General features: G+C 37.8%; 2 protein-coding genes across 5 annotated transcripts in view; one reads left to right on the plus strand and one right to left on the minus strand.

The window, feature by feature from the left end:
* NUSAP1 (nucleolar and spindle associated protein 1) overlaps positions 1-11,847 on the plus strand; it is a 12,181-nt gene extending 334 nt beyond the window's left edge. The window contains exons 2-11 of the mRNA XM_009277540.1: positions 1,171-1,236; positions 2,324-2,515; positions 3,201-3,375; positions 5,150-5,239; positions 5,975-6,087; positions 7,048-7,235; positions 9,435-9,607; positions 10,633-10,743; positions 11,324-11,435; positions 11,760-11,847. Coding sequence (XP_009275815.1) covers positions 1,171-1,236; positions 2,324-2,515; positions 3,201-3,375; positions 5,150-5,239; positions 5,975-6,087; positions 7,048-7,235; positions 9,435-9,607; positions 10,633-10,743; positions 11,324-11,435; positions 11,760-11,847 — 1,308 coding nt within the window. The remainder of the gene's footprint in view (positions 1-1,170; positions 1,237-2,323; positions 2,516-3,200; positions 3,376-5,149; positions 5,240-5,974; positions 6,088-7,047; positions 7,236-9,434; positions 9,608-10,632; positions 10,744-11,323; positions 11,436-11,759) is intronic.
* A 1,966-nt stretch (positions 11,848-13,813) lies between these two features.
* The window catches only part of NDUFAF1 (NADH:ubiquinone oxidoreductase complex assembly factor 1), a 9,112-nt gene continuing 6,377 nt past the window's right edge, over positions 13,814-16,548 (minus strand). For 3 of the 4 annotated variants that reach the window (XM_009277541.2, XM_009277542.2, XM_009277543.2), the window contains exon 5: positions 13,814-14,279. In XM_009277541.2, the coding sequence (XP_009275816.1) occupies positions 14,139-14,279 (141 nt within the window). In that variant the 3' untranslated portion in view covers positions 13,814-14,138. The remainder of the gene's footprint in view (positions 14,280-16,548) is intronic. The other variant, XM_009277544.2, reaches the window with a different exon arrangement.

The following is a 16,548-nucleotide window of genomic DNA, read 5'->3' on the forward strand; positions in this document are numbered from 1 at the left end:
CAGACGCGTCCGGGTCGTTAGTTCCCTTCCGCAGCGCGAGGCGCTGTGTCCGTGCGCCTTCGTGACGGGCACACGCTGGAAGGAAAAGTTGGTTTTGCGGGGCTCCGTTTTTACGGAGGCCTCGAGAAGGGGAGGCGCGGGGCTACCCCGCGGGGTCCGCCCGCAGCTCTGCGAGCGCGTCCCTGCAGTGCTCAGCACCGCGGCGTCGGCAGCCTGCCGCCGGGCCCGCCTATGTCCGCGACGGGTTACCGCGCTGCAACCCCCCGCGATGCGGATAGTTGTAGGGGTTTTTTTTACGACCAGGAATCGGAAGAATATTAACAATAGGGTGCCTTAAGGGACGGGACGGGACTGCGTGTGTTTGTTTATTTGTCGTGGTTAAGAACGAGAAATTTAAGCATGCACCCATCTCTTTTGCCTAGAGCTACAGATTTATGACGGTGGCCTGAACTCTCCTGGTAGGCACTGCCAGTAAATCACTCAGCAGCGGTCAGGCTGCTGCACTACCAGTGGGAGAAGGCATAAAGCCTTAAAAGAAAGAAGATCCACGATTTAGGTGGACAAAGGAACTCATTGTCCTGACAGGACTAAGACTTCTGCTTGGGGTTTTAGTTCTGGGTTATTTTGTTCTTAAACTTCTAGTTCAGATTTGATTTTATGCTGACCTTTCCCATTAGGTATTTAAGAGTCTTTCATACCCTAAAATATCAATGATGTAATTTTGTTGTTGTTATTTTATTGCTATTACTGTTGAATATATGTAAGGGATCAGAAGAATGCTTTGTGTGTAGTATGGGCAAGACAGAAGTTATTGCAGAAACTTGATACAATTTTAATTCATGTTCTGCTAGGCAGTGCTGCTAAAAACAGTCTCATTCGTCCTTGAACAATTAAACTTTCTGGAAAATAGACAGACCGGAAGAAACCTAGTCAAGGAAACTTGTCTTTGTGCCTCTGGAGAATATGCTACATATTTATCTGCGGCCTTAAGCGCTTTCTCTAATTTGACTGACTTGAATGAAGCTCTAGGCATGCCTTATTCCATTGGATTCAGGAAATGTTCTGCTTGTTTCTTGGATCAATTTATAGGACACTAGTTGGGTTTATGCAGTTTTTTGTTTGATGACTTAATGCAATATTTGGTTCATCTTTGTTTTGATTTCTCTCCAGGCAGACAAATTGTTGAAAGCACTGAAGCAACAGTTTCATGGAACAAAACAAGAAAATGAAAATATGGTAATAGATGATAAATCAGCCATTCTTTTTAAGAGAGATGGATCTAACTTTGTAACTAGTAGAGCAGGGCATGTACTGAAGGTTGTTTTTTACCATGATGTGAACTGTAATAAAAATACTTTTTTTCTTAACAGTGCCTTTAGTTTAATGCCATCATGAACTGGTAGAAACAGATGTGCTAATATTAGCTTTGAAGTGGCCTCCTATATGACCCACAGCTGATTTCCTTTCAGCTGCCAAAATTAGCAATGTATTTTTCAACATCTGTACAAAATTCTTCTCTGTGAACACTAACATTTAATTTCCATTGAACAAATCTTAATTTTTGCCTCTTTAGCTCCAGACACTAGTCAGTACCAAATATAAAAATATTTTATTCCTTTTGCACGCCTAGATGAAAGGTACTAGATACTCATCAGAAAGCATTTTGCACCTACTACAATTTACTTACACTGACACTGTAATGAAAGTGACACAATTGTGACATTTCCTTTATTCATCTCTTAACATATTGTTTTCTTAACTTTTCTTTAAAGTTTTTCCTTCTGTAAGCTGAATTATTTTGTTGGGTATGGTGATGTTTTTTATGTTTCTGATAGAAAGTAAATTGGGATCTGCTTTTTCTAAAATACGTCTCCCTTTAAGTGCTTCCTTTAAAATCTTCTTTAAAGGTTTGAGGAACTAGTGTAAACCTTGTCAGCTTATTTTTAATTTTAACAAGCATGGAAGAGGCTCTGATTTTTTTCGTGAAGAGTATTCCACAGAAGCATACAGATCTGGGAGAGTCACAGCACCATGCAAGTCAGATTTCAAAGATAAAGTATTAGTTTCTTATAATCTTATTAAAATGCTATATAATAAAACAACTGTAGGACTTCTTTTTAAAGTCTTCAAACAATGAGCTTTGATGTTTAGGGAAATCTCGATATTGCCAATTTCTTGATTACTATGCTACTAAATGGCATGCTACTGTTTTTCCTCTGTGTGAAATACTTTTTCCAGTAATAAAATTGAAACTGTCTCTTTGGAGTATCTAATTTATGTTTGTGTCGGATATGTTCCACATTATAGTATGTTTCTGCTACAGGACTCTGAAAAAAGTGCATCTGCTTCCATTGAATTGGATGAACTGAGCAATCAGGAGGAAATTATGCCTGATTCAGTGTGTTTTATTACAAAAAGACGTGGTAAAGAAAAGAAAACAAACAGAAAAAAGAGGAACTCCAATGAGGAAACTAATACCAGTGAAGAAAATGCAGGGCTTTCTGCTGAGAAAGAGGTGATTTGCATTGCTTGGCTTTGTGTGTTGGCCACCCCCCTTCCCCCTTCCCCAAGCATAATTTAAACACACTCCTCTCAGTGGGTTCTTTATTCATGGGTTGTATGACTGAGGGAGGGGAAGTTTCAAGGTGAGATGGGGGTAGAATTATTTTTCTCTAGAATTACATGTAAGTAGTGAGTGAACTAAGAACTGTGTGAAAGACTTTTACTGATTTAGAGTTAGAGGAGGGAAATGAGAAGATGATGAGCATTAACGTGTTAGTGTTAGATAGAGAATTGTACAGTAACCAAAGCTACAATAGTAAAAAGTAACAGCCATTGAATTTATTTTTACTTGCAAATAATTAACTTTTGTCAATAAAGGCAACTTTATACTTAAATGTTAGAGCTGTGCTTTCTAATATAGATCTGTTTGTGAAATAACAGGGTAAGTACTTCATAGGTTAATTCAGGTTGGATTTCAGAAAGTGTCTTGCTCGATCTCCTGATCAAAGCAGGGTCAACTATGAGGTTAGACCACAATGCTTAAGGCTTTATCTAATCTGACATTGAAAACCTCTAAGATGGAGGCTATGCAACCTCTCTGGGCAACCTGTTCCACTGACTGACTGTTCTCGGAACAACAGCCTTTCTTTATATTCAGTCGGAACAAACTGTTTAAATGAAGTATGTTTAAACTGCAGGAGCATTCTGAAATGAAAGAAAATGAAGTGCCTCAGGCTGAGCAAGAAAAGGGGCAGACAGTATTCCAAAACAAGGAACAAGTGACTAAAAAGAGAGCTATTGAGAATCCAGGGATGGGTACTGGTCAGAAAGAACAACCAGAGAAGACTTCTACTAAAAGTAATGGAGATGAATGTAAGTAGAAAATCCCAAAAAAGTAAGTTTAGTAATTTGTACTACTTAAAATGCATTTTTTAGTTATTTTATTGTGTCTACAAAGATTTTTGTGGCATGTCTGGTGATCAGTACCTTATTTGGGGATAATGGAAAAAATCTGTCTAGTTTGAGTTTGTGTACTTGTTTGTTTAACATACCGTAACACGAATCCACAAATTCTGTAGTGTAGGAATTCTGCTGGCTTTGACTTCAGAACTCTGGACCTGATGTTTTTAGTGAAGGAGTTCTTGAAGGTCTGAGTGTATTTGAGTCTTGCACCTCATTTAGTATCAGTGCCTTTTGGAATACCTCTGAGATGCTACTCGTCTCCCTTAAAAAGTGGCAAGAAAGGGAGAGCTTCCTTCCTCATGCTTCGCTTTTCTTTTACTACAGATGAACAGGTTTTGTCACTTTCTTCCCAGGAGTAAAATTAGTAGAAAAGGACTTACAGACAGAATCCTTTATAATTTGTTTAAACAGCCTAACAATATCTGAATGTATTACAGTGGATCATTTTTCTCTCTGGTGGCTTTTTTAGACCTTTAAACATGATGCCGCTGAAAATATGAATTCATTTCTCCCCTATTCCTTCGTGAATGCAGCTCACATGAAGAAATGAGTTTGTCTGCCCAATCTGATAATTTATTGATACTGTGGGTCTGTCAAATAAGATACATACCATTATTTGCTCCTGTTAGACTAAGTGTATGTAGTCCTCGAGCTGTATTATGGATATTCTTGCTGTTCAGTAGAATTTACAGGGACATTCTTATCGGAGGCCATCTATAATTTTGAAAGTAACTTAGAAAATGGGGATTTTCAATGAAGGTTCTTTTAAAAGCAGAAGCAATAGAATATGTAGAGGATGCTTTGGTTGAGGCAGCATTCATTCTGACAGTTGGCACAGTACTCATCTCCTCCTATAACTGTAATTGTGAGTATCTGGCTGCTTTCTGGTTTTTTGTTTTGTTTTTCTTTTTATCAGTAATTTCAGACAGTAAGAGCTGTGTGACAGAAAAATGCTATGTCTACATTTAGTGTTGAAAAGTTGATTTTTTATTTTTTTTTTTCCAACAGCCCTCCATTATTTACTTCCAGTGAGGATTTCTTTCAATATGTTGAGGTCATCCAAGTTTACTTTAAAGGGGATGTGAATTAATAGAAAAGCAAATGTTTGCTTTCGATATGCAAATATTGAACTCTATGTGAAATCTTTACCTGATTTTTTTTTTCTTAATAAAATAAAATTGATCGCTAAAATGTGAACATGAGCTTAATACTATACCTGAGAGCAGAGATGATAAAAAGAACTTAGACCCTGTGTATGTATGTAAGGCAGTAGTAGAAAAGCTGTCCAAAAGGTATTTCTTCTTTTATCAACATTTAAAAAACACTAGCTTATTAAACAGATCAAGACCTGTGAATTTAAAGTTGTTTTTGCTTACCATAAGCATAGTTCTTTTGTTAACTTCCCCTGTAAAATACTTTACTGTTGAAAGAAAATAACCCAGTATGACTGTAAGATTCACGCTGGGCTTGTAGTTTGTCAAGATGCTGTTACTGACATCCCATTTAAAGGGCTTTTGAGAGACTTAGGACATGTCTATTCCAGCTGATGTTTTTATTTCTCAAAACCTAAGCCCACTTGGAAGAGATAAGGTGTGTTTTGGAACAAATACTTTTTAAAAGGTTGTGTTGACGTTAAAATATTTTCCAGTAGTTCTAACAATTTTTTCTAATCTTACTGTACCAGGTGATGCTCGTCATGCAGGAGGGAAGATCCCTTTATATGCAGGCCGTGCATCTAGGTCTGGGAAAACAGGAATGAAAGCTACTACACCAAGTAAGATAACCTACCATCTAGATGTATTGTCTGTGTGTGAACGGAGACTTGACTTACAGCTTTTTATAACCCAAATTTCCATTTCTGCTTGAAGAAGAGAACATCTTCTCTTTAAAAAGCAAGCAAACAAAAAAGTTCCCAAAGGTTACATTTTAAGGTATATCTTCTAACTTGTAAATTCATAGTAGTAAATGACTCACATGTATGTTATAAAACTGGTTTATCAAACACTTTGATATCTTTTGTATATAATACTTGCATTTATGATTTTCAAAACAACGAAGAGCAGGAAGACGTGCTATTACTCCTGCTTGTTTAGTTTTAACTTTATAAATACTACTGTTGTGCCGTATTACTACGTTTTAGCTTATTTTCATCACTTTGTAAAATACATTTATTCATTTAAAATATGGAAGTATTTATTTTTTTCTTTAACTGCAGAATTTGGGGGTTGGACTAGGTGATCTTTTAAAGGTCCCTTCCAACCAAACCATTCTATGATTTTACAATTCTGCAGAGCATGCACCAGGTGACTGGCTATGTAGCTGGTGAAGTAGATTCTATTTCATACTGTTTGGTTACCTGTGTATGCACAGCCTTTAACTAGAGGGATAAGTCTTTTTTTTTTTTGAGGCCATAACGATAGGTGTTGCAAGATTCTTCTATTAAGCTCCTAAGGAAGTTGACTACTTATCAGATATGTGACTCTTGTTATTTTTTTTGGAACTTCTTAAGACTTTAAAAAGTTGCATGAGGCTCACTTCAAGAAAATGGAATCTATTGCTGACTACATTGAGAGGAAAAAAAAAGTGATTGAGAACTGCAGCAGTTCTCTCAACGAAGTCAAGGTAAGCGATAACACAGGAAGATATCCATTGTTCCCGTATTCGTTTATCTCCAGTCTCTTTAGAGCAGTAAGTGGCTGGTCGTGTGTACATGCAGTGGAATGTTACGATCAGTGAAATTTAACTGCAGTCCTATATAACTAGTTATATATAGTTATTTGTATGTAACTTGTATAGTTATTTAAGTTTTTACATATTAACTATTTATAGCCACACACTGTTATAGGAACCAACAAATAACTTGTCAGTTTTGAGTAAAAATAAGTATGTCACAATTACTTTTATGAAGGATCTCCTGGAGCCTTTGCTTACAACTGTTTGAATTGCTGCAGAACTTAACCAAGGGGATGGGTTATCCTTCAAAAAGTAGGAATTAAATATTAAGTTCCTCTTTTGTGCCTTAAAGAACCATTGTCCAATGACTGCATATGACTGTCCTTTAAAATATATGCGATGTATGTTGTTCTCGGTGGCCCCGATCCTCAGTTTTTTGTATTTCATGCTTGCGTGGGTGAAAGCTGCTAATAGGGCCTCTTTCAGAGTGTGGCAGACCTTAGAAAAGTGACAGTAATGTGTCAATGAATATATGAATGAATAAGTCAATGGACGTGTCAAAACAGTAACACTGAAACTCCTGAACACTACATGTCTCTCTTCTATGGCATACAGTGTATCAATGTACACTTAAGACAAATTACTTTTGGCAGGTGCTGGCCAAAAAATCGAGTCACTTAAGAGCATCAGAAAAAGGCACTCCACGTAACAATTCTAAGGTATGTGTTTTCAGATCAGCATAATAATGATAAAACTACTGATGTTTAAAATACGTTTTTAAAGGGAAAAAAAGAGGAAAACTGAAGAGACTGCATGCTTCTAATTCACTGTGTATTTTCCCTTCCTCTTAGTGGCTTTTCTGATAAATTTTTATTAGAGTGTGCTAACTCATGATTTGCTTTTCCCTAGAAACAAACCAGTGGCAAAACATTTTTATTCAGCCCAAATCCAGAAAGAGGCAGATTCTCCGCCACCTGCACTCCTAGTAACCTCCGGCGCTCACCACGCAGTTCTCTGAATGCTGCCAATCGGAGTATTTTATCTAGGAAATCTTCATTTAATCCTTCTGTCCTTTCAACAACCAAAATGAATGTCAGGTAAAAAGAACAAACCAAAACGACTGGTGAGCAATTTAGTATGATACACATGAAATAATGAACACTGACTGTGATTATTATCTACATTATTCCTATTCCAAACATGAATGACATGAGACTTCTTGTGATTACTAACTTTCAGCCTAGCTTTATGGCTGGTTTAAGCCTTACTGTGCTACTACTACCTTGATTCTTCACTTTCATGTCTGATGGTAGAGGAGTCTTGCCTCTCTTTCAGCTTTCATTTTGCTAAGCCAGCCAAGCCAAATTATTTTTCTTCTCTTACTGTGTTAGGTTTTCCATTTTGTCAGGTAACCGAATAGTCTCTGTTATATCTGAATTAATTTATCTTTGAGATTACTTAACCAGAACTGTATGTGGTATTCCAGGTGAGTCTCGCAATGGACTCATCATTTGGGGGTGGTTTTGGGTACTCTCTTTTCCTTTTCTCTCCCCTTCCCCTTCCATGTCAGAGCAGAGGCTCATCTTGTGATTGACTACTATAAGCGCGTTGTTTCTAGCAGTTGGGAACCAAGTTGACACCAGAAAGTCATGATGAATTGCTAAATGAATGAGCTCATAATCAAGGCTGTTAAACCTCATCTCACTTCCTTTTAAAACAGCACACGCCCTTCATTATTCCTACACAGTAATCTAATGCTCTATTGTGTTAATATTTCCTGAACTTTTGTTAAATTTTTTTAGCTTATTACTAATTTTTCTAAAGTCTTGAACAAAAAACCTTTTAAAAGAAGGAATCAAAAGGACGGTCCATGTGGTACTCCATTGATAAATGCCCTTTTGCCCAGTTTTCTTTTCAGTGAAAGTCCTTGTCTCTACTATTTCTTTGTCGGTTTCTAACTATTGTAGTAATTCCAACTTTATTCAGTTTACTTAACTTTCCATAGTGACTGAAGTTCAGATTTAGACATTCTATAATTTACCCATATCCTTTTCCCCCAGCTGACAATATCTGGTTAATCTCAGGTCTCAGTTGTGTTACTTTCTATTTTTCTGATAACCTTCACTTCTCAACGTTTGCATGCCAAGGTTATAGCTGCTGGGACTTTTTTGTCCCGGAATAAAGTGTGTGTGTGTGTGGGGGGGGGGGGGGGGTTATTAAGTCAGATAGTGCGACTTCTAATATTGACAAGTCCTAATAAATAATTATGGGATTTGTAGTTTTTGCATGCGGTTCTTTTGCTATTCAAAGGTCAAGATTACAGATTCCTTGTAAAATCAAGCTCATAAACTTACTGGCCTTGTTTCTACTTTGAACGTGCTATCTTTGATTTCAATAGCTAACAACAAATGAAAACAATATTCATTCTGCCTCTGGTTGGATGATCTTTATTGTCTTTACTGCAGCTCTACTTGATTCTTAGCAATACGTAAACCAAAACAACACGTCTAGAACTCGCTTCCATTCCATTTGTCCAGAGATGTGCTGAGGTGGATCTTGCAAGCTGCACTTCATAAACTTTCTAGCCCTCAAAACATAGCGTTCTTCAACATTTACTCACTTACTCACTGTCTTTCCATATCTTGCAGGCTGTCAGCTTATTCTCAGTACCTTTTTGATAAGGCTTCATGCAAGATTTTGAATTTTCTTTCATATGTTTATATATATGTACACATATACATATGTATACACACACATATACGTTAAAAAATGTGTGTGTATATACACACATACATACAGCACATGTGTGTGTCTTGGTATGCAGGTAACTTGCGTGTTTTGACTAAAATTTCCAGCTTTGTCCTCTTGTAGATCTTTGAGTTCTGTTAGTTAATTTTCTTTTAGTTTTTCTTAATTTGAATCTTCATATTAACAATATTTATATATAATGTTCAGAATGTTTTACTACAGAATCCACATCTAAAGTAAATCATATCTGTTGGTGAAGAAATCTACTAGCTTATTACATCCAAATAGATTTGCTCTCCAAAATAACAAGAAAGTCAGTTCTTTGCAATTCCTAATATTACTTACTGCTATTGATGATGGCTCATAACTTGAAAACTGTCAGCAAAGGTATTTTTAGTGCAGTTTATGCATAAGCTGTGAACATCTTATACACAGTAAAGCTTTCTACCTGTAAGAAAGGTAGAATGCAGAACCTTCTGTATTCTGTCACGTTGCTTACATTCCTTGTAGATGACTAATTTTATCTTCATATTTCTAACAATTTTCAGGTTCTCGGAAGCCACAAAAGATAATGAGCATAAACGCTCTCTTACCAAGACTCCATCTAGAATGTCTCCATACTTGGAGATCTGCACACCTGATAGCCAAAAGAGCTGCAAAGTAATAAGTCGGCAAAACAGCAAGGGAAATGCAAGAAATAATGATCTCAGTGAATCAAAGGGTAAAGTGGATGGTAATTATTTGGCTTTTTCAGATCATGACCTTTGTCTCATTGAATTGTTATATAAATTTTTTTATAACCTCATGTCATATAGACCCAGGTTTTAATTTCATTCTCTAATTTATGACTGATTCTTTAGAAACTGCAGTAGTTTCTTTGTTTCCTTTGGTTTCCAGTGTTTTGACTAAAATGGTTAGGTGCTAAGACTTAAACACAGGTACCTAGCTACCTACAGAAAAGCCTAATATAGGATGTAGGGGATAGAAATCGTTCTAGACCTTTAGGGACTACATAGCAAAAGATTCATATAACAGGTACAGGGAGATGTTATCTGTGGCGAGAGGAGTTCCCGATGCCTTCTCAGAGGTCTCATTCTCCTTGCGGGATTGGCATGCACCAGGCTTCTAGCTGTGTTTTAGGACAACCTGTTATTAGCCTCAGCAACCCTGATTAACTCAGGAACTAAAGCTCTGTATGAAAAAGCAGAAGTCTTCTGATTACTAACGATCTCTGCACCAGCACAGCTCTGCTATCTAACAGTTGGTGCCCTAACATGGCAGGTACATTACCACAGGTCAAGAACCCAGAGCTGCCTGTCTTGCTGTGTGACAATACTGATTGGTTATTTTTTAGGGGGAAAGAAAAGTTCCACTGCTGATCAGAAGCTGGTGTGTTCCGGAAGAATGCTTCTGTCTTTAATATGAAAATCCATTTGGTTCCAAATAAGCATAGAGACTAGGGAACACAATTTGCTCTGAAGGACTAGAAAAATACATGGAGCTATATATGCTACTGCATAGCATAATCAGAGCAAAAGGGCTAATGCTCTACAACCCTTGCTCTCTCCAGACCTGAAAGCTCCCTATTTCTAGTGCAATTCTGTCTTTAGAGGCAGCAGATGGTAGCATTTAACGGCTCTTTGGTCTTGATAGTGGTAAGGTGGTCTTCACAGGCACTCTCCAACTTGCTGTGTACAGTGGTTCTTGCTACTATAATTAAGTGTGATATCTTGATGCCTTTTGTAGTTATCACTCCCTTCAAGTTTGCAGCTCACTCTGCAGAACCCACAAGCACAAAGAAGACATTTGATCTCAAAGCAAGTCTCTCAAGGCCGCTTCGGTATCAGCCACATAAAGGTACCGTGATCCTGTGCAGTGTTGGTCATAGCCCTTGTACTCAGCTCTCATAAAGTAAGGCATTGATACAAACCATGATACAGCAACGTTTTCAGTCTCTTTTCCTGTCCCTTTCCCTTCCTCTCTGGATTCCCACACAGTTTGTGGACTGATGTTAAATTTCTACCTAATATGTGCTTTAAGAGCCTCCCTACTGAAGAATAAGTCTTTATGACCAAAAGCCCATAAACATCCTTGTATTCCACTGAATAGATGAATGTACAGGCAATATGAGATACTCCTTTACCAAATGAGGCTTATTTTTATTTCATTTTTTTAAAAAGTGCACTGTTGTGTGAGAAGCTGAATTTTGTGTGGTGAGTGTTACTTTTAAGTACAATCACCTGTTACTACTTAGAGAAAAACTATTTGTAGGGGAATGGGCTGGTGAAACTGATAATACAGCTGAAGAGACATTTCATCTTGAAGTCAACCAGCAACAAAAACAGGCTAGCTAGTATAAAAATTCACGGTTAGATGTTAAGCACACAATTACTAAACTAGTAATTCAGTAGTCTGTCTTTTTGCCCCTAAATTGTAGGACGACTAAAACCTTGGGGAGAATTTAAAGAAAATACTGTCCTAAATAAGTCTGTTGGTAGCAACATCTCTTCACATAAGAAAGATTACAAACAGCCGCATCTCCAGACAAGGTTAGTACACCGTTCACTTTTTATGAGTAGTGTTATTTAAAATAATATGACGACTCATTTGTCTTTTTAGGATTTAAATATGCAGTTCAGGAAAGAATACTTCTATATTAAAGCAATTTTTGCCTCCAACTTCTGTCTCCAGCAGAAGTATTTGCCTGAATGTTTGGATTCAGTCCAAAACGGAACTGTTCTCTCTGCCCATGGCAAATGCAGCACGCTGGTTAAATAGATGTTAAGCCTTGGCCAGCTTCAGATTCTTTTGGTTGCTTGTCTCTCTACCTTTGATATTACTTGACATGGCCTGTCTCTCTTTTTCCCCTTCAGGGAAGAAAGGCGTGAGAAACATGAGCAAGAGAGAAAAAAGAAAAAGGCTCAGGCTCTCGGAAACCGCAGAGGACTATCTGTGGGTTAGGAGGAATAAGAAGTCTCTAAGAAATCACTGTAAATACCGTTCCTGTCATGTAAATATTTGTGCTGTCTGTGTATGGTTCGGGTTGCTATTGGCTAGTGGAATCCAGAGAGCGTTGAATGAGACCTTAAAATGCATCTGAGCTTAATGTTTTAGTGATCAACTTCTCCAACAAGATGAGAGCTCTAAACTTGTAGGAGCTTAGAACTCTCTCTAGTTGCTTAATAATGTTTTCCTTTAACTAAAAGATGTTAAAGGAGAAAACGTAAGCAGAAGAAAGATGCTCAAGAAGCCTCCTTGCAACTTAGGACAGACTTCTCCACCAGAATGCATTTGTTACCCACTGGAACGCACACTTGGAAAGCAAGCTTCAAAATGCTCCACTGGTAAATCACAGGAGTTGGAGGTGTCTGCTTGCCCTGCTCTCCAAATCAATCCTTAATTTCTACAACTGTTACAGTAATTATTCAGCATTTCTAATTGCATGCCTATGACATAGTAGGGAAAGAAGAAAAAATATGCAAGCTCTCTGGAAAACTAAAAGCTTACAGCATAACATAACTGTAAAACACAGTATTTTAAAAAAGTCACAACTGAAAAGTGGCTTTACAGATTACCAACTGGATGCTTTGAACAGTTAAGGTTGTTCTGTTCCTTTCCATGGTAAAAAGCAGACGTTAACAAAATTCTTCTGCTTTTCATCTCTATGATGCTTAGAAGAGGTTATAGTAGTGTTGAGGCACATTCAATACCTTAGATTTAAAAACTGTTGTTATTGTTACTTTTAAAAATACATAGAAAAGCTGTCTGGATTTATTATGGATGGAACTGGAAAGGTAACTTAGCAGTTGTCATCTCAGCTAGAATTTTGAGCAAATAATTGTTTCAGTGAATTTAGTGTCCTAAAAATATATGCTGAAATGTCAAGAACAATCAATTTTTTTAATATAAACTCAAGGGGGGGAAATAAATATTTTGTATATATCCTGTTTATCACTGATTATATCTAGTGTACTATGTATAACTACCTCCTTAGTGTAGCACTAGTTTTGTTCACACTTGTATTTACTACTTGGTGTCTTTTTTTGTGACAAGTTTTCCTTACCGATTAGCCTGCCTACCACTTTATAAAAGCACATTTGTTCTGGTATCTTTAGAAGTGATAACCATCACTCCTCTTTTGCTCTTAAGCTATTGAATTCCATGCAAGAGGAAAATGGTAGTACAAGACACTGCTTCAGCTTGCTTTATTGTCACCTCTTCCATATAAAATATAGGTACGTTTAATATTGGTAAAGTACACTTAAACAAGGTCACCGTGGAGGTGGTCAGTGCTTTGATTAGACTGGGTTTGTGACAGCTGAAAGGAAACCATTCAGCACTTGTTCTTTAAAGTGTTTCTTAAATTACTGAAAAACAGACTTCTCAGAAAAAGGGAGGTAGTGAGCTTCTGTGCCGCCAGCTGAGGCTGTGACTTCGTACCATACAGACAAGTTAAGCTAATTGCACACATCAGCAAGGTGTGATCCCATCTCCCCTGTAATGGTGCTAATCGAGCTGAGTGCCTCCTCAGGGAACAGACAGTGATGGGGGGTTTCCCCCCAGCCCAACCCTGGAGCGCTACTTCTGTTCAGCAGCCTTAGCCCTATAAAGCGGTAGGACTCATCAACAAAAAGCCAAGCCCACTGCACAGCTACTGTTTCAATCTTGGCAGTGGCAGCTTTTTTTTTTTTTTAAGTTATTCAAAGGGGCCAAAGCTAAAGACTGAAATACGTCTGCCTTTTCCACTTTGGGTGCTGCTCTTTGTAAATTTCAGCAGCTGAGTCACACTTAAGCACCATTCCTCAGGGTATTAATTCTCATCATACTTTTTCCAGTTTAAAACTAGTGGATATCAGCGTTTTACAATTGTCTACAAACCATATAAGGTAGAAAATAAAATTGTTGTACAAAAAAAACCTACACCAAGCTCATGAAATACTTTTATTTCTGTAAAGCTCAGGACAGAAGCCAAAACTTACCCAGTCAACAGTTACTACTTTGTAAGAACGCATCACAACTCTCCTGAGGCTATGTTCCGCTCCATGTATGTACAGTCTCTCCAGGATTCTGTATTTGGCAGCTTGAAGATGCCAACGGTGTCACTCGAGTCGGATTACTACAGTCAACACTTCATGCACTTATCTCTTTAATGTTTACATAGACTCTTCAAGTTGTTTTAAGCCACACGTTAAGAAGTGTTTTATAAAAATGAACCAAGCATCTGAAGAATGTCCCAAAGACACCAGCCCAACTTAGACTCGAGGATTCTTTTCATATGTTTCATAGGCAAATTCTTCTGTATGAGCTCTATCGTTTAGCAGGCCAATAAAATCAATCTCCAGCTGGAACGGACCATCTACTTTATCTCCGATCGTGAATCCAAGGGTACTAATCTAATTAAAAGATACATACATTAGAACAGTATGTATAATGTTACAATCAAACACAATTGTATCTACCGCTTCCATATTTCACAAACAATTCATGGCCATCTGCTGCAAACGGTGGTATTTGTTCAAAGGGCATCATTATTTCTTCAGGCTTGAACACTTCATTACCACATTTTCAATACAGGCCCCAGTGGGAAACGACTTCACGTTTGCCTCCCTACCACTGCGTTGAGCCCTTTATTAGAAGTGGCCCGAGCCTAAAGCAACACTGCAATTTTTGTCCTTCAAGGTTTGTGTATGGCCAGTTTCATCATGATTGGGCGTACAAGCACATTTTCATAAAGTCTGTTACAGTTCTTATGTGAGCAGGAAACAAACAGAATGTGATTAAGGAGGGAAGGGAACTTCCATTCTAGATCAAGTCACGCACCTGGTATAGTGTGAAAGTGCACCAAAACAGACATTTTAAAGATGCTTGAAACTTTGTTACTGAGTTTTATATTAAGGCAAGGTTCTTAGCCAGTGTTTCCCAATTAGAATAATGGTCTTAAATGTAAGCACGTTCCTCGTCCCTTTCCCTTAATGTTCTCCACTATTCCATTTTTTTAAAAAATAATTTTTATTCTAACTAACAAATTCCATAAAAATCTGTGTGGCTCAGGCATGTTTCCTATTGGCCTGTGGCTTGCCTGAAAGCTCTCTCAGCTCCTACACGCCACCAACCACCTTTCAGAGACTCCGGTGCCTGCAGTTCTCAAACGAGCTGGGCCACCTGTTCAGCTCTAGCTGCCCCCAAGCCCTGCTACAGGCGCAGGTCTGAGCTGTGCCCATGATTTTAAGGACTGCTGTACACGCAGGAAAATAATGCCTAGGATGTGTCAGATGAAGTTGAGTAATTGCGGGCTGAGGCTAAATATATATCGCAAGTGTATGCTAAATAAATGATAGAACAAAGCTAAAGAAATTAAATACATTGACGTTCCTCTCAGATGGTTCTGATGTTTTAAATGCTGTCCCTTCCCCAGAAGCAAGGTCTACAATCAGCCCCTTGGCTTGTGGAGCCTGGAGAGTTTTTAAAGCTCCATCTTTCTGGTTCATATTGTTATAGATGACTACGGGAGTCGCCTAAACTCCGCGCTCTGAAGAATTTATTCCTTTGCAAGCCCTAGATACATTGGCTATTTCCTGCCTTTTTATTCCTGTTTAACAACACCTTTCCTGGTTCCTGGGAAAATGTAGAGTAGTACCATGAGGGACCAAGACATTTTATCAAGATTTCTTTAATTACCTTCACACTGCCTCCCCTATTTTTAGGTTTCTTAAAAATAAGTTTGTAAAATTACACTTCATATTATATGCAAGCGCATCGTTTTACTGTGAAATACTAAGCATAAGATAACAAGGAATGAAAATTAAGTGGAGGACGCTTAGATCAAGTATCCTTTTGTCCCTTTAACTCCTGGTAAATATTTTTAAACACCCCATATATAACTTTATGTTTTCATTTACCATTTTGAATGACTGTATATTCCAAATCCTGATAAATTCTTCAGTGTCTGTATTTAAACACAGGCCTTTTATAACAACTTTCTTCCATGAAGCATATTTTTCCTTGCAGTTGATCCACCTTCTTCATATCATTCATACTTGCTTTCTACAGCCTCAACTTCTTCTGTTTTAAACCAGATTGTTTTCGTGATGCCAATCACTGACTTGCCCTCAAATGTTTCCTAATATTTTTTTTTTCATTAAGGCAATTAGGAACTGAATGCAACATTCCAGGTGACTAACACTGATTCAAGCAATGGGCCTTTTATTTTCTCCCCATATATATTTCTAACATTGTTTGTTTTCCTTTTGGTAGTCACTGGGTATTAAGCTGCCCTCAATCACATACAGGAGGGTCACTGAAATTTAAAAGGAAAAAAAAAAAAAAGATGATACAGAAACAATTTTTTCCAACATGTCTCCTCCCGTGAATCAGTGAATTAGTCTACCTATCTGAAGAAACAAAATAAAAAATACTCAACACGTTTACTTAATACTTAGACTAGTGTCCTGGTTTTGGCTGGGATAGAGTTAATTTCCTTCCTAGTAGCTGGTACAGTGCTGTGTGTTGGATTTAGGATGAGAACAAAGTTGATAACGCACCCATGTTTTAGTTGTTGCTAGGTAATGCTTACACTAGCCAAGGACTTTTCAGCTTCCCATGCTCTACCGACTGAGAAGGCTGGAGGTGCACAAGAAGCTGGGAGGGGGCACAGCCAAACTG

This window comes from Aptenodytes forsteri, unplaced genomic scaffold, assembly GCF_000699145.1.
Source record: "Aptenodytes forsteri isolate BGI_AS27 unplaced genomic scaffold, ASM69914v1 Scaffold146, whole genome shotgun sequence".
NCBI classification, from domain to species: domain Eukaryota; kingdom Metazoa; phylum Chordata; class Aves; order Sphenisciformes; family Spheniscidae; genus Aptenodytes; species Aptenodytes forsteri.